Genomic DNA, 18903 nt, shown 5'->3' on the forward strand with positions numbered 1-18903 from the left:
TTTAAACTTACTGATGATCGAGATTCGTTTCATCATAGTTTCGATGTTATTTCCTATGCTGGTCATTAGTTATTCCAAATTTGTGGAGCAAATCACTCATCTTTTATTTCCAAAATAAAAGTATTTACTAAAAATTCGTCGTTAATCAAAGTTGTTGCACTTGCATAGTTTCATTACCGTAACTCAGCTTAAGTTGCATTGTACAAAAAATTGGTTCGCTTTTGGCATACGATCAGTGACGCTGAATTAGTGGAGCGCGCTACGTCTATCGCAAGCGACGCCGAAGCCGGCGGCAATTAACGTCACTGGTCGTCGCGGCGCCACCCGGATGTGGTTATGACTGGTTCGTATATAACTCATACACTACTTCCTGCCACGGCTCACCTCCAAATCTTTTCATAAATTATACGCTTTATTATTACATTTCCGGTTTCCTTATATCTTAATTATCCTCCTATCAAAATTCTTGGGAATGAACGATGAATATACTCTACTCTTTTTTTTAAATATATTTTTTATTCAGATACACAAAGTACACATTATTTCTACTTAATACGATTTTTATATAAATTTAATACATATATTTACATTAACGTTTCCAATTAGGTAAAAGAAAAAAACAATTCTTGTTTAGATAATGGGATGTGACGTCTTACAATAATTTAAATATTTTATTGTTTACTATCAATATTCTTAGGATAACTTATAAATTGCAAAAAAATTGGTTTGTTAAATCAGTGTTGCACGAAAAAGAATTATAAATGCAACTTTTCACTTCTTTCTTAAATATGTTGTATTCCTGACTGCATTTTTTATTTTCTTTGTTCATTTCACTAAAGAAAAATATTCCTCCCTAAGAAAAATATTATTCTGTAAGTAAAATGATATATATACCTATATAGGTGTTTTTTTTGCTTACCTGTTCTAATTTTTTTAGTGTTCTGGGTCTTAATCTTTTCGTTTATATGTCGTCGGTATACTGATACAACTCTCTAAATGCCTTGTTGACTATACTAAAAAAATCTATTTGAAAACTCAACAAATGTCTTTTTGACCCTTCCCTTACTATGCCAAAAAGATTCGCGTATTTCGGTGCTGTGTATTTATTACACTTGCAAAAAATGAGATATTTTTAATCGAAAATATGAAATATTCATAGGCAATTGCTTAAATTATTTATCGTTTATGTCAAAAGTAATAATAATGTTATTCTAATTACTTAAAACATGTAAAAACCATGAGCAAACCGTGAGCTCATGCTCGCAACGCGAACGAGAGATCCGACCCTATCGAAATTTGGAGAGCTACAAACGGGCGTCTGTCAGAAGTACTGGCGACATTGCCGCTTGCGCGCGCGATGCGTGAAATTGTCTCTTTCGTTCCCAAATATATCTGTAGTATCAAAAGTGAGACGTAAAGAGTGGGTGAGACTATTGTAAATTCGGTTCTCTTTTACGTCATACGCCGCGACGTGTGACACATAGGTAAACTTTTTGTTGTTTATGGGATTTGTCTGCGATTCCTCATAAAATACGTTTTCTGTTCTTTATAAGTATTCACTATTTAATCAAAATATATTTTAACCGATATGTAAATGTATAAAGGAGGAATGTCAAAAATTTCAACTCAGTATTTACTATATTTATAGAGATATTCAAGTTTTTAGATGTAATGTTTACGAGCTACACATCACCGGGAAGGGAGAATTAACGTATTTTGGACATAATGCATACTCATAAAACCATCTTAGTTCCCTTAAATAGTTTTTTTTTTAAGATGCAGTTTCACATAACAGTTTAATTTCACAAATGAGTATGTAGAATACATAATCATTTATGTTAGAATTTCTCCATATAGATTTTTGATTCACTACACGTTGTCGAATCATATTCAAGCCCCATAGTAAAAATGGACTTGACTGGGCATACATAAAAAATAATCGAGTATGACATCTTGCCCCGTCTTCGGTATTTAACAAATCCGTACACGTGTCGCGCCGCGGGAACATAAATAGAGTATTTATCATGTCGGCAACACCGTTCCATTTTCAAACAAAACCGGTGGGCTCATTATCCCTGCGCTTTATGCTCCGATGACTTACGGATTACCTCTTTTCATGCCGCCATAACTCACACACTCTTTTCTTTCTGTTACAGATTCTAAAATGGTCACATCCTTTGGTGCACACCGCGTGATGGACGGACGCTCGGCTTGTGTCTCCGTCTCCCGCCAAAAGTGTCCGCCATTGCGCCTGTTTCCCGCCAAAAGGGCAGTTAATATACCCGCCGCCACCTGGAGGCGGATCTGACAAACTACTCGCGTAGTGATGTTACAAAATGAAAATTTAAATCGTTTTATGTTCGGATGTGGTAGCAGCTGTGATTTGTGAATCTCCCGTAAGATTTTCTGCAATAGTGTTGTGATTTGTGATATGGAAAAAGATTTTTCGATTTTCGTTATTTTTACGAGCGTATTTTAAAATGACCGTTATTATTTTATTACTTACGTAAGTTATAACGACATTCAGATAGTTTTGTTACAACCACGCGTTGATAACACCATATTATGAAATCTTCTTGATGTTACATATTAATATTCTCCCCTCGTGTTCAAATTCTATTTACCGTCAAGTGTTTTTCTCTTAAAAGCATTATTTACTCTCTCCCCACAAATTGGATCATATGATTCTGTTAGGAAAGGAACACGATTCAATTCTTCTTCCGGAAAACCAATAAGACCTCTATGTAATCAATTGAAAGCCGTTTTGTAAATAAAATTCTCGAGATCCTTTCATTTCGAGTCTTAGTAACAAGGTAGTATGGAATTCGATTTGTCGTTTTTTGTTACGGCCTAAAAATAACAATTTAAAACCTGATCATTGAATTTTACTTCTACATAACGTTATATAATTAGTTTAATAAGATTCTTTAACGGTTTTCCTTAAACTTGTCAAAATATTAAGGAAAGTTATCAAAATGCTCAATGAAGTGAAATCATTAGATTGTTTATCTTCCAACAAATCTATCGATATTTTAATAAGTCGGACTTGACGTTTAGCACATTGCTATATTTGTGTTTTTTTTTCTGTGCTGTTAGTGCGTGTGCGATGTTTTTAAATTTCTCGCGTTCGTTTGTTTAAAACAGTGTTGTGCGGAATATTTCAATCAGCCGACAAGATGGCGGACGAACGCGCCCGAAGGCTTTCGCAAATATTCGACCCTTTGTCTCGCCTGACAGAACTGACTGCGGGACAATCTGCTTCTACTCCTAACAGTCCTATGCTGCTTCCCCGAAGGCCAAGGGAAGGAGCCCCGATCCCACCCCCAAGGTAAAATACTCTTGCTGTATGCAAACTTTTTGCTTATAATCCACAATAAAAATACTTTCAGCAGTCGTTGACAATCATTTAATGTAGTTATAATGTCTTTATTTTTATGTTAATTTTGTTTCAAATCCCTAAAATAAATTTATTATCCTAACCGGTCCCGGAACAAGTTTACACCTTTGTGAAGGCGTAGAAATACATTTAAATCTTTTTTTTCATAAGAAAAAAAACAAAGCCGGTTCGTGGTCCCGTGGCTAGTGTTGTGAACTCACGGATCAGATGTCCGAGGATCGAACCCCACTCTACCCCAACTTGATTTCTATTTTATAATAGTGAGTTATTTACAACTCGTTGAAAATGGCCAGCAAAATTGAAATATTTGGGTGAATTATAAGAACGCTAATATTTTTTTTAAATGTTTATTCAAAAACTTTATTCCAATCCACAATTTTGGAACAATAACTTACCAATTTCATCGTTTTCGTGACATATATTATTTTTGAACTTTTTTGTTGAAAAATTTGCCTAGCTTACAAGAATACACCGCCCGTTTATAAAATTATTTACACGTTAAATTATTGTGTATTTTTTTTTTTTTTTTTTTAATATATGTAACTAAAATAAATCGTCTGTTTTTCTAAACTTCTCTGAATTTTATAATAAGACATTTTCAAAATGTTCCTTTTCTGGGCAGTTAGTAAAAATAAGCTCACTATCTGTTTTTCTTAGTTTATCTAAGAAATACATATCATCTCTGAAATAAATTGGCTACCTTTTTGTACAGGGATTTGCCTATTTCGGGATATTTTCTATTTTCAAAATTAAACCTTCCATCTAAACAGTGAATCCTTATGGAAAAAGATAAGAATAATTTACCCATGAGAAAAATGGTTTTTATATTGAACAAAACTTATATGGGCCGATCCACATATGTGTGCCAAAAACAAACAATAAGATTTTTTTTTTTTTTATTTATTTAACAAACAATAAAATAATATGAAACAGTTTGACATAATCATAGATCATACCTATAACGAAGCTAATAATGAAAATACTTTTATTTTTTTGATGGACTACCCAAAAATTTAGCCTTTATACTAAAGATTTTTGTGACCTGAGTTAATTTTTTTTCTCTAAAAATTTGTATTTATATCCTTTCGTTTTTTTTAATTTTTTTTTTCTGTTGTTTAATACTTATATTTCCTAGATCCTCTATTTTTTTAAATTATAACTTTATATAATTTATGACTGTACTCTCTTTCATTTTATCATATTTAAACCAGGACCTTACTTATAAACATGGTATATTATATTTATATTTATTATATTAGTAGAATAAGGATTGTATTCCCATCCTAATTTTACCACTATGCCCATAGTACAATGTCCATAGCACCCAACAACCAACTGTTCGTACTGCATTTTATCGGTACTTTTTTTGTCATATTGTTTATCACACTTTCGACAAATTATTTGAATTGTTAAAACGTATACTGCAAGATTTCCTCTTGAAAAAAAAATTTTTTACTCAAATAAAAGAAAAAAACACAGTTTTATTTTTACAAGTGACGAATATCGCCAGATTGATGGAAAACTAATATTATTTTTATGTTTTAAAATATCTTGTCCTTATCCCGCCTAATTTACAATAGCTAACTGTTCTTTAAAAAATATTTTTAAAATCTTTGATTATTGAAAAATATTAACGAGAACATAAAAAAAACATTTTTATATTTGTAAACTTGTAGGTATTTATTTAATATGTAATATATTTTCTTAACTAACTTTGTATACTTTGTGGAAATCTGTTATTATTTCTGAGTTCATACACTATATCTGTTTGTTTACTATAAATATGTATGTAGAACTGTTGATTTCTAAAACAAAATAAAATAAATACAAGTGAAAGCTGGGGAAGTCAGTCATGCTGTTACAAGTATGTAATTTTGTGAATTAACCAGTTTAAGTCAGACATTTTTTTAAAGATTATCTAATAAAATTTATGAGAATTCAAGTATTGTTTGAAATTATATAATAAAACCGGATGCAATTTTTTTAATGATTTTTTTTTTTGTATTTTAGGAACATTTTTCTTCCTCTTTTAATTTCACAAAACAGAATCTTATAATTGTTTGATATATAATGAGATCCCTGAATGTATAAATTAACATGAAAAGTGACATGTTTTCTGTAATAATTTAGATATTTTATATATGAATATATCGTATAAATATATTATATTTATATATTTATAATGTAAATATTTATTTGTATGTATTTGTCTGTAGTCATGTACTAAACCTGAACTCAATCAGTAATTTAAATGTCGGTATCCACTCTAAACTTATAACATCACACTTTTGTTTCTTATTAATAACATTATTATTAATAATTAGTACCTAGAACTTTAAATTTATTACCAAAAGAACATAAATTTAACTCAAATAAGAGATTGGCTACTCGATCAAGAGTTTATATATGAATAGTAGCTTAGGTGTAAATATTTTATTTTTTCATATATTTTCTTGTATTTAAAAAATAAATTTATATATTATTATTTGTATAAACATGTTTATTGATCTTTCCGGCTGTTAATTTTTATATGTTATTCATTGTTTTTATAAATGTAAATAATATTATTAAGTCAGTATAAATATAATCTTCACCAACAAGCTACAAAAAGTGGCTTGGTGGGATTTTAGTTTTAGTAAAAATATAAAATGTGAAATTTTTTTAAATTGTAAAAATGTACAATTATGCTATTAAATCAAATAAATAATTATTAAGTGGGTTTAAAGGGCTCTCTTCAATTTAATGCAGATGATACTGTTATATTCTACCATAGTCGTAACCTGAAACAACTCGAAAAGATAATGGAGACAGACGTCAATAGTCTGGCAGGTTGAATGAGATTAAATAAATTGAATGTTAAGAAAACATCCTATGTGATTCTTAGAAACAAACAGGACTTAAATATCAATATTTCTCTCGGAACTGGCTATACTGAAAAGACTAATGTTACTAAATACTTATCACTTTTGATTGGCTCCAAACTTTCATGGAGGTACGAATGTTAAATCAAAATTAACACTTATAACTGACCTTTTGCATAGACTTCGTCGCTTGTTTCATCATCCCGCTTTATTTGCCGTCTACTTCGCTTTGATACATTCTCACCTATCCTATCTTTCATGTAAATGGGGTTTCGCTAGCAAAAATCAGATCTCGGAGACACAAGTTCTTCAGAAAAGAGCTCTGAGAAACATTCCCGTGTCGAGGATATTTACCGACAGACAAAAATACTTCCTCTCAAGGTTAGGCCACTGCATGACATCACCGACCATTTTGAACATCATAAACTTTTTTGCTCACACAAATTTAAAATGCGCATTTAATCGTGATATTCACAGCCACAATACACGAAACTCTTAAAATCTTCTTGTATCTAAATTTCGCTCAATGAAGTTCGGAAGTCTATGGAAAATATTGGCCGTTCCCAATTTGACAAACGATAAACTTAAATACGAAAAGTCGAGTAGCAAATCTTAAAAATTTTATAGAATTTTTTTCATAGTGATAGTTGTTAATATAATTTACATAGATAGTGTTATAATATTTGTGTTTTGTTTCTGATATTGTGTTTTCTTACTATTTTGGATTGTATTGACTAATTTTATGTATTGTCAAAAAAAATATTTCTTTTTGTGTGCCGTCCCAAATGAGTTTTTTTAATAACCCCGGGAAGTATAATATCTTGTGAATGTATTATATATTTTATTAGTAATAAAAAAAAAAGTATAATCTTTTTTTCCTACATGTTTTTGGTAAACGATTTGCAGTTTTCGTTTCAAACCGATTTGTAGGCCTTACTTTGGAATGTGTCATATATGAAATAAAAAATTAGGGTATCACTACCATTGGCCTTCGTAGGGTTTTCTTTCATCCTTCTGTTTTATTAAATTTCCTAGTAACTCCGAAATGAAACGGATGGGAAAATAAATGTTCGAAACGTGAACACCCTGACAGTTAGGGATGTAGGTGGGTTTCTCGGTAATACTCTATTAATAAAAAGGAAATTGAATGAACAAATATAATTTGAAAAAACAACAAAGGAAACAAAAAGATTTCCAAGAATATAAAGGTAAATCCAACACAATTTATTTATCTAAATTGAATAACGGTATTGTATTATTAAATTATATTTTATTTATAATACACTTGTAATTTCTTTATTAATTTATTATTAAGAAAAGTCTTGGTTTGTACAATTCACGTTAATCGGGATTTTTCAAAGATTGAGTTAATAAAATAAAATAAAAATAACTAATCTTATTTTTTGTTTTGTACACCATTTTGTGAAAAGGGCCTAAATTAAATTGTTTCCGCAAACCAACTTTTGTACAATTTCCATTGAAAATAAACGTAAAAATTGCATTTTTCAATAAAAAATTTTAAAAAGTGGCAAATATGAATAATCAAATAGTTTCATATTTTTGTTAAGAATCACCTTGAAAATGTTTTGTATTCTTAGTAGGTTCATACTGAATGTGTGCTTAAAGTAATGCTGTTAAATAATAAAATCTCACCCCCATAAATAAAGGTTTCAGCTCTTTAACTTCACAAACATCAACGGATGAAAGAGTTGAAGGGATATCGATGTTCAATTTAAGTGTCACACTGATCAAGCACATAATAATTGCACAAAAAGCTTTAATAAAAATGATCTTTTGAGTCCCGATCATAACTAGCTCCCTCGGTATATTTGAAAATCTTAATGTCAAATCTATAAAACAACTTTATGTAAAAGCTTTGTTACTATACGCACGTAAACATTATTCTCTACCTTCCGTTACAAATACAAGAGTTTCTAGATACTCCACCCTGATGCTGCAAAAAAATAAATACAACCTTAGGTCAAAGAAGATTGGCCTACTACTCGGTTAATGTGTACAATCTACTTCCATTATATATAAGGACAATTAGTAAGTTCTCACAATATAAAATTGCTATTAAGAAATGGATACTGGAAGTGGGTTGCACACGGATCGATGAGTGGATCAAGCCAAATAGGTAAAATGTGTGTACTGTTTATGAAATTTGTTCTATTGGTCTATGTAAATTGGTTATGTTTTTTATGATTATTTTATTTTTTTATTGTTTATAATGTTAATGATAAATTAGGTTTATTGAATAATTCACGTTATTATTATGTTTACTTTGTTAAATACATAGCTTATCTTAAGCATGTTTCACATTTTGTAAAATGTTTCCCTCGGCACGGGACACCCCAGTGAGGGAACATTATTATGTATAAAATAAAGAAAACAAATAATTTAAAAGTATAAATAAATAATATGGGCAGAATGGTGAATGTTATACAGTGTGTAAAGTGGCCACTTAAACCAACTATTGACAGGTCATTAGCCCTGTAGATGCCTAGACTCCCATGTTCCCTTGTCAAAAATGTTTCCCCTCTCTGTTGCAACAAATTTAAATATGAACAACTCCCTAGGGAGAAAATCTAGCCAAACTGCAAGCATTTGGACATACATAAAACATTGTTGAACATATTTTTATTTTTATTTATTACCAACAATATTTTGAGTTTGTCCAATTTTTTGTAAACAAGGACTGGATTCAACTCCCTGGGGAGCTGTTTATATTAACATATTACAACAGAAATGAAGAACATTTAAGAGAAGGTAGTTTAGAAGTCTAAGCATCTACAGGGATTATGACCTGTCAATGGCTGGTTAGAGTGGCCACTTTACACACTGTGTAAAATTCACCATTCTGCCTATATTTGAACATCTATATTACTTCAATTCTTTCATCTGTTGATGTTTGTGAAGTTAAAGAGCTTAAACCTTTATTAATGCGGGTGAGATTCATCTAATTGAATTATTGACTTCTATATTACCTTCTTTAAAATGTTCTTCATCTCTGTTTTAATATGTTAATGTTAACAGCTCTCCGGGGAGTTGAATCCAGTCCTTGTCTACAAAAATTTAGACAAACTCAAAATGTTGTTGAACTTTCATTTGTGTTTTTTTTTCCTTCTCTCTTTTATACTTTCATAATTAACCTTACATATAATTGCTTTATAATATGGAAACTTCACTGCTCCATTAGAGTTAAGTCTAATTGTGTAAAATATTAAACTTTGTAACTGTACTGTATGTTTCTTAAATAAAAGAAAATTTAAAAAATTAAAAAAAATTAAAATAATGAACACCAAATCAATCATTAAATACAAGATACAGAGCGCTTCATATATTTTTGTTCCTCAGGCCTTCGCACGGGCTGCTGGGGGCCCTCGGCCCGGGGGTGGGTGCTGGGGCGGCCGGCCGGGGGACGGGAGACCAAGAATCAGAGCCCCCGCCCAACTGGCAGGAGAAATGTCTCTCCCTACAGCTAGAACTCCACAGGTCCAGGGCCCACTCCTCTCGGGTCAGAGATATGCTTAGAGATAAGGTAAGTGCTGATTTCGAAATAAACATTTAAATAATTATTAATGAAATGCTGCTTTAATTTTAAGAGCACTCAAAAGTTTATTTAAATATTTCTGAATGAATATTTTCCATCGCCATTTTAAAATATAAACTAAATCAGGATTAACACACAAATTGCTTAGAAACTTACACAATGAAAGAACATGGCGTGTTCTTTTTTGCAACATTTTTTTCTGAATTCAGGTATCTCACCATAAAAACGAATCTCAATTCCTTTAAATGTTAACTTTTACGATCAGTTAGAGATAAGGAATTATAATCAATAACCAGTCTGAAGATGCCCGTCTGTAGGTGAAAACACTTATTGGTCAAATTAATAGGTAGAAAAGTACCAAGTATTTAAATGTTTAACTTAAATGCAAATATATGTCAAATTAAAATAAAACAGGTTTATCAACAATATTTTAAGTGTATCCAAATTTTTGTAGACAAGGACTAGATTCAACTCCCTTGGAAGCTGTTTATATTAACATATTGCAACCGAGATGAATAACGTTTTAGAGAAGGTAATATAGAAGTCTAGGCATCTACAGCGCAACCTAAGTGCCAGCCAATGACAGGTTATAAGCTCTGAAGATGCCTAGACTTCTATATTATCTTCTCTTAAATGTTTTTTATCTCTTTTGTAATTTGTTAATAAAATAGTTTTATTTATAACTCTCAAAGAGCTATGCTAAAAAAATCATCTGTAAACGCTGCTGTAAGTAACGTCGTAACATTAAAAAAAAGACGGAATTCTAATGTGCAGACATTCGAAAAATAATAAAACGTAGATACGTACTATTAAATTATTTGATTCCATACTTTAAAAAAATAATTAAGCCAGTTATAACAAAATAAATTGAAAATTAACAAGCATACGCTCCCGCGTATAATCAATCACCGACCTTTCCGCTCTGCGATTCAATATTTTTGATCAAAGTTGTAGACCAAAACATCTTTGAAGAAATGTACAATAATTTATATCTGGTTATTCAAAAATGGTGAATTTAAATGTCACACGAATGTTAGCCGATGTTTGATTTAAATCCCGATTTATTTTTTTTTCATTTGCAAGCAAAAATATTTATAAATGAACATATTGAGACTTGATTTATTTCTGTTTATGTTAGTGATTTGAGTAATTATGTATTTAATTATGTGCTGTAATTATGGTACTGTATTGCGCTATTCAGAGAGTAACATGAAATGGTGCTTAGTATAATTCAATTATCATTATTCATATATGGTAACGCAAATATTTGAATTGATGGAGGAGTCTAAATAGTTAACGTTGTGATAATAACAGTTTCCCGGTTAAAGGATGTTAATTATCCCTCCTACGAAATAATATTAATATTCAACGAAAATGAATCAGATGTTCTTAAATTTAATGCTAAAATAATTTGCTTTGATTTCAATAACAAAATTATTGTTAATTTATCGTTTTGTGGTAAATATGATATTTTTGAGTAATATCAAATGGTAAAAAATATGGCATTTCTATTTGGTTGTATCTATTTTTTTATGAAGGTTTTGTGGCTTTTGAATTATTGTGTTCTTTAAATGACTCGGGTTGTGGTCCCGTGGCAAGTGTTGCGGGCTCATGGATCAGAATTTCGAGGTTCCAACCTCACTCTTCCCGAACTTAATTACCATTTTTTGATTCTGAGTTATTTACAAATCGTTGAGAATGGCCCCGAAAATGGAAATGTTTGGATAAATCTTGCAAACGCAAAGATTTACTTTTTTATCAAAAAAATTAAATAAATCTGAATTTTCATTTTAAGAAGATATGTGCGATAGAGCGATTTAATGAATATGTATTTAATATACCTTTTTGTCACTCTCTCGCAGAAGCCTCCCCGAATACTGTGCGGAAAAGACAACTGCACATAGCGATCGGAGTGATTATGCCTGACTCAAATCTACAAAATATAAACCTTTTTTTTGTGCTGAAAAGATATCAGTTAGAATGTTTCCGTGTCGGCACGTTTTGCTTTTTTTTCAAAAATACTCGTCATATTTGTATTTGTATTCCGTGCGTTCAAAGAAGGCGTATGAAACTAGGCGCTTTTGAGAGTTTTTTCGGGTGCTGGTTCTAGATTATTTAAAAAACAATGAAAAAATAAAACACACTTCAGGGGCACACACGCTAATAGTGGATGTCTATTATGTGTAAAATCATTTCTCTAGTGCCATAATTCAGGGAGAAAACACGAGAAAACATCTGTGCGAAGAATATTCAGACCTTAGTCGTAAGGTTGATAAATTGCGCTTGTGTTTAGGATAAAAAATAAAACTGTTTTATTGAACTACTTTTTAAATTATTAAAATTTAGTGTCAATAGTAAAAAAAAGGCGTTTCGATTATTTAAAAAGATCAAAAGTAACACTTACCGTTTCACAAAATGTTTTTTTTTTATGAATCGGTTTCCAAATAAACGTTTATATACCGTATAAAGAAAATCTTGTACAAGTAACTGCTGAAACAGTTTCATAAAAATAAATAACTTGTAACACAAAACTAGTCAGGATATGTGAAACTGTTTCTTAAATAACCTTTTGAATTAGTAACTTTTTGCCACGTTTTTCTATTGAACCTGAGATCTCTTGCATGGTAGGCTGCATCGGTCTACCCGTGCAGCCCCTTATGCATCATTGTGTGAGGGAATGATGATTATGATGTTGAGGTTTTCTATATAGTAACAGTTTCATTTTTTTGTGAAACCGCTTCAGCTGTAATAAGAGAGTGACTGTTCATTTTTTTTACCACCTCTAGACAGTAGCCAGCCATGTTCGCATCTTTTTGTAATGGTTAACTTTGATTTTTAGTTAACTAGTGATTTGGAATTTGGCCGTTCGTGCAGTCTTGGGTTTGATTCCCGAGAAAATCTTAATGTTTTAAAAGATTTATTTTTTAAATCATAATACGCTGCAAATGGTGTATTGCTACAATACCAGGTGCACTATTTACATAATCTTAACCTCACGAAAATCAACACATGAAATAATTTAATAAACATTGGATGTTCAAACATATGCAGAATGGTGAATGTTACACAGTGTGTAAAGTGGCACTAAGTATAAATTGTCAAACCCTCTCAATGATGCCCTCTTTCAAATGTTGTTCATCTCTGTTGTTATATGTTATGCGTGATAATCTTGTTCAAAACCAATGAACATAAAATGATTAGTTTAGTATGCTATGTTTAGGAATCAGTGTATTTTGTTAAGCCTTTACTTTAGAGAATACTGTTCGATTGCTAATCCTATAAATTGTACCAGTTTTATCAATAAATCTGTATTATCGTAACTCTCGTAGAACCTGCCGAGTAAACCTCTAAAGTGCATACAGAACAATGTGTACACGTGTCTACGTGTATCGTGCGCACGTGCATTACACTTGTTTGTACCGTGTCGCAGTGCTATGGATTAATCGGGTCCGCATTTAGGCTTAAAACGCCGAAGAGTGTTTATAAATAAAAATTTCATCCTTGCAATTTTTATTGCCGTCCACATAAGTATCCTCAAAAAAGTTAGAGAACAACAAGATGTTTTTTTATAAAAAGTGTTTGGCTGTTTACGTCACAAGGACATTTTTAACAATTTAAAACAGTGTGGGCATAACCAGTAAACAGTATAAAAATTATGTAAACATTTATAAAAATATTGATAAAAAATATAATTTGGTAATAGAAATATTTTGTACCCGTAAATAAAAACCAAGAAAAAAATACATATCAATTAAAAAATAAAACAGTTTGAATAACACTTAAATTTATATTTTATTTATATATATAGGTTTATTATTATTAAAAAACGTATTACTTCAATTCATATAAAAATATATAGTCTGATTTAAAAAATATATAAAAATAAACAATTTGTACCTGTGTATCAGCTTCGGACGCACTGTTTTTTTTCGATATTTCGAGATTTTTTGGAAAATTCGAAGACAGGATATGAACCTAAACATTGGCCTAGAAATAGACGGGCAGACTTTTTACTTTTTTATTTATTTGATTTATATATTCATATAACGATACATATGACAAAAAAACGTATCTCTAACAGAGCATGGAGTATAATATGTATTTTTCGTATTATAAGTTTTAATTATAATAAAATAAATATTTTTTTTATTTTTTTTATTAAAATGTGAGAATGAAAATAAATATTCTTTCCAAAGATGTTAATTCCAAATCCAGCCCCTTCGGAGAGTAAAACTCTCCAAACCTCTGATGCACGATACTTGCATATTAAGTTGTTAGCATATGTTGTGCATGCAATTAGGGTTGCGCACTTGAACAAACGTTGGTAAATACAACCTTTTATTTTTTATAGCTTCTTTCGATCCTTTGCGTTGGTTTACATCGTAAACTAACATTGAAAATCATAATAACTGCCTACCCTTGTGTTCTAAAACATAAAATTAGTATACCTCATTACTTTAAAAGGTAGCGTATCAATTTATTATCCTCAAATTTAAATACCTAAATCTGTATTCATTCTTATTATTTTTCCAACTACGTTTATTTGGTTTCCTACTATTTTTTGTTGAAATAATCCATATTCATTATTTTATGTATTAAACTTTTAAATGTTTGTATTTTTTTTGGAATTTAAATATTTGCGTTCTTATGGTTTACCCAAATCTTTCAATTTTAGGGTCATTTTCAAAGAGTTGTAAATAGCTCACTATTAGAAAATGGGAACCAAGTTGTGGTAGAGCAGAGTGCGAACGCTGCGAACCTCGGGCCTCTGATCTGTGAGTCTGCGACACTAGCCGCAAGACCACAATCAAATTAATATTAATTGTACATATGCGGGCTTATTGCCAAATGGGAATTTGTTTCAACATACCAATAACATAAAAGTTTCGTTTTCGTAATTCGAGATGCAAAACAGAAAATAAAAATAAAAAAGCATAAGATATACGAAAATATAAATAATTGTTATGAAATAAATTAAACAACTTTTTAATCACTATTTTTTTTTTCCGTCGACCGGTTTCAAAGCAAACAAGCTTCTTCGTCAAGGTTTACGTAACTTCTGAATTAATTCCTATTTTATTTTTATCATGTTAACTAAATACTAGACGTAGACCCAATAATATTCGTATACAAATTACGTTCAATCAATATTATTAATCAATGGGATAAAGGAATAAAGAGGAAATGGGAAAGGAGAAGTGATTAAGGAAGAGAAAGGAGATATTTCTTCAGATGTGATTTAAATAGAGATACTGTAGTAACATCTCTGATAGTGAATGGGAGATGATCCAACAGTCGAGACGCGTGAGTGAGTAAGAGAAGAAAGACGAATAATTGTGGATGGGTGCTTCGAGAATGAGAACGAAGAGGTGATCCATGCACTGATACGTATTGAAATTTTTCACGGAGGTATATATAAGCGTTAGGACGATGAAGTAATGTTAACAGATGTGAAAGGGAGTGATAGTCTCAAATAAGCCATTTCAGTTGCTTACGATAATCAGAAATGTGCTCATATTTCCCAAGACCAAAAATATACCTTATGCATGTATTCTGAAGTCGTTCAAGTTTATATACTTGCTCACAACTTAAATGAGTCTTGGAAACATCAGCGTAATCTAGAATGGGTAGTAGTAATGCTTGTACCAGAGTGCATTTATTATTAATGGGGAAGAATTTTTGCAACCTTCTAAGTGAGTGTATACTGAAAAATATTTTGCGGCTTAGTTAAATTAATAACAGTATGAGCTCGCCAACATTGGTGTTCATCCATTAGTTCTCCTAGATATTTTAACGGATTTCCTGTATCGGATATTGGTACCATTGACATTAAGAGGTTTAAGAGAAGATACGTCTAACTTAAAAAGCAATCTTTGACTACCCGCTAACATAATTTATACTTTAGATGGGTTTACAAGTAAACCATACGCTTTTGTCCATGTTGACGGACTATTTAGTATGTTAGACCTTGATTCTATTGCTTTGCTGGTGCTGCGGGTCAGCAATGAAGATATAGTTGTAAATCATCTGCATGGAGTAGATATGAACAATTGAACGTAGTTATGCAGAAAGCAGCCCGCCATAGAAAAATGAAACTGAGATAACAGCACTTTCGTGAAAAGACTGAATAATCAAGTCCACACAACAGTTGGATTTTTTTTTACTTTAACAAATTATTAACAATGAAAAAATTTGTTTTTTTATATGACAAAATTTTAATTATGTATTTGACCAGTTTCAATGATTTTTAAAGAACCGTTAGATTTTTCTAATGCTGTGGGTGTTTTTGGCAAATTAAAAAATGTCGTTTTTGTAATCGACACCATTTTCTGGAGGCGATTAATACAGTTTTTGTATGAAAGCGGTCTGGCTGTTTGTAGCAAAACATAGAATTGACCTTACTGCAGCTGATAACATTAATATCTAAATTTTTCAAAATTGTGGACTGGCTGCTTTCTGCATAACTACGTTCAATTGAGACATTCTGCTATCGGATTGATAAACAGCGAAAATAGAAATGGTGATAAAACTCTTTAGCTACGTATATTATAAATACTTAGCCACTAATATTAATCACAATGAAATCACTTTTTTTTCCTGTAATTATATGTAAAGTCTTTAAAAAATAACACGATATTGTTAATATTTTATTAGAAAACCCTTCTTCTCTTTTTTTTATTTTTTAAATGTTATTTTTATCAAAAATGTATAAAATCGACTTTTTGGTAATACCTTTTAATCACTTCCTATGTTTCCTAATATTTTTTGGTTTAATCTACATTTATTTATGTGAATATGTTTATTTGACAATATATTTGACATGTAGTTTTTATTCTATAATCTATACTTTTTCTGCCTGAAAATTCAAAATATTTTCGCTTTTTTCGAGTCACGTAAAATATCACTCAGCTTCCATCATTATGATAAAACACTCGAATTTCCCGAACAACACTTTACCAAGCCATAATGTTATATTTTCCCTGTTTATACTCGTATATCGGTGTGTTATCAACATCAGATTTTTACACAGCCTATCTAAATATTCCGAGTTGCAATCTTCCGCAATCACGGCATACTAACATTAGGAGCTGAAGAGGTAGTGTACTTTTTTAATGTTACAAACCAGGGATGAAAAAAATTGCCTCTCCGAGTGTAGAATTTCACCATTGAAAAATTATATTTCTCTTTTAAACTTACTCCATAATAAATTGATAATCATCTGCGATTTACATTAAACGGGTTAAAAATAGTGAATTTTCAATCATCAAATTGAAACAGTGCTCAAAACTTGCATAATTGGCTTTCTTATCTATGGAATAATTCTGCATTGTATCATTTTTAGCGCAAAGGGCCAAAAGTTTTTAAAAAAATATTTAAAAATGCAGATTTTTGATCAATTTAACGCTCTAAATATATGGGTAACATTTTAAAACGTTTAATTGCATCTAAGTATTATTCATATTTAAAGCTAACTTTGTGGTCAAACATTTTACTGTAATTTATTGAATATTTGTATTCATCCACTTACCGACTTTTCTATGTCTACCGGTTTCGAGACGTACCCGTCTCTTCGTCAGGACACCAATTAAACCAAGATCGGGTTGTGGTCCCGTGGCTAGTATTTCAGACTCACGGGCCAGAGGTCCGAAGCCAATGACAGGTCATAAGCCATGTAAATGCCTAGACTTCCATATTCTCTTCTCAAAAATGTTTTCCCTCTCTGTTGAAATAAATTTTAATATTTACAACTCGTTGAAAATGGCCACCAAAATTTAAATTTTTGGGTAAATTATAAGAACGCTAATATTTCTTTAAAAAAAAACACGCAAAACCCACTATGCACCTTCACCATAATTGTTGTACAAAAATATAAAACCAACCCGACATGCATTTTAACAAGCACATGTACTGGTTTTGCATGTTGGTTTCATTGGTGTCCTGCCGAAGAGACAGGTACGTCTCGAAACCGGTAGATATAGAAAAGTCGGTAAGTGGTTTATACAAATATTTTACTACATTTAGTATCTAAGTAATACATTTTATTTGCCTGATAATATATCATATATAAAGACGTCTTGAGTGTGCGCAAAAGGATAAATACAGAGTGTTCATTAAACCCTGTCACATCCGGAACCACGATGATGATTATTATGAGCAAGAAGACATATTGACGCATTAAAATATTTTTTTATAACAAATAAAATTTTGAAAAATTAAATATCAAATAAAGCCAATGGTTGTTTACTTCTGCAGGGGAGAAACGAAGAGGGAGAGAGGGGAGTCTGATACTCTGACAACCGCGAGGCTGCGCTACCCTCGCTTCTCCCCTGCAGAAGTAAACAACCATTTGTTTTTTCAAGTAATTTATTTAAAAAAAAATCATTGTTCTAAATATTTGTTTTAAATATGCTTATATATCTTCTTGCCCATACTGATCATCGTGGTTTCGGATGTGACAGGGTTTAAAGAACACTCTGTAAGTTACATTTCCCATTTAACTTTTCTTTAAATGAAATGACCAAGAACTCACCAAGAGAAGGTGGCTGCAATTCAAATTCTAGCCACACTCACCTAATCAACCCATAAATTAAGGTGTATTTTATATATAATAATGTATTATGTAGGTATGGACGTCGTCTTAAAATCAAATTTGTCATTTATCCCTAAAATCAAATGTCTTCGTACATGAATAACAGCCTTAAAAATGAATTTACTGGGCTTGTGACAAATCAACGTTTTGTTCATTCCCAATATTGCAAGTTCATCTTTCACCTTTCTGCCTGTTCTTAAATTTTGTAACACATTATTTTTTTATGTACGTCTGTTTATATGAAATTCTTATTGTTTTATGTTTTATTCGACTCTAAAGATTTAGATACACTTAAAGTAATGCGATTTTAGTTTTGATATTTGTGTCACAAATGCGTGCCAACAAAGCAAATGTAATAACCCAAATACCTGTTTTTCTAATAAATTTTTTTTTCGTTCGTTTTAAAAGCAAAATTTTTACTTCAACGAATTGCATTTCCAGTGCACTTTTAGAAGGGTTTATTCCTCTATGCAAATTGGCTAAAAAGATAAAATTTATCCGA

General features: G+C 31.0%; 1 protein-coding gene across 1 annotated transcript in view; it reads left to right on the forward strand.

The window, feature by feature from the left end:
* The window catches only part of LOC148284657 (uncharacterized protein CG43867), a 650259-nt gene that overhangs the window by 123968 nt on the left and 507388 nt on the right, over nt 1-18903 (forward strand). The window contains exons 3-4 of the mRNA XM_088236990.1: nt 2157-3328; nt 9616-9799. Coding sequence (XP_088093116.1) covers nt 3177-3328; nt 9616-9799 — 336 coding nt within the window. The 5' untranslated portion in view covers nt 2157-3176. The remainder of the gene's footprint in view (nt 1-2156; nt 3329-9615; nt 9800-18903) is intronic.

This window comes from Micrasema longulum, unplaced genomic scaffold (assembly GCF_059751315.1).
Source record: "Micrasema longulum isolate JH-2025_06_02 unplaced genomic scaffold, ASM5975131v1 h1tg000098l, whole genome shotgun sequence".
NCBI lineage: Eukaryota > Metazoa > Arthropoda > Insecta > Trichoptera > Brachycentridae > Micrasema > Micrasema longulum.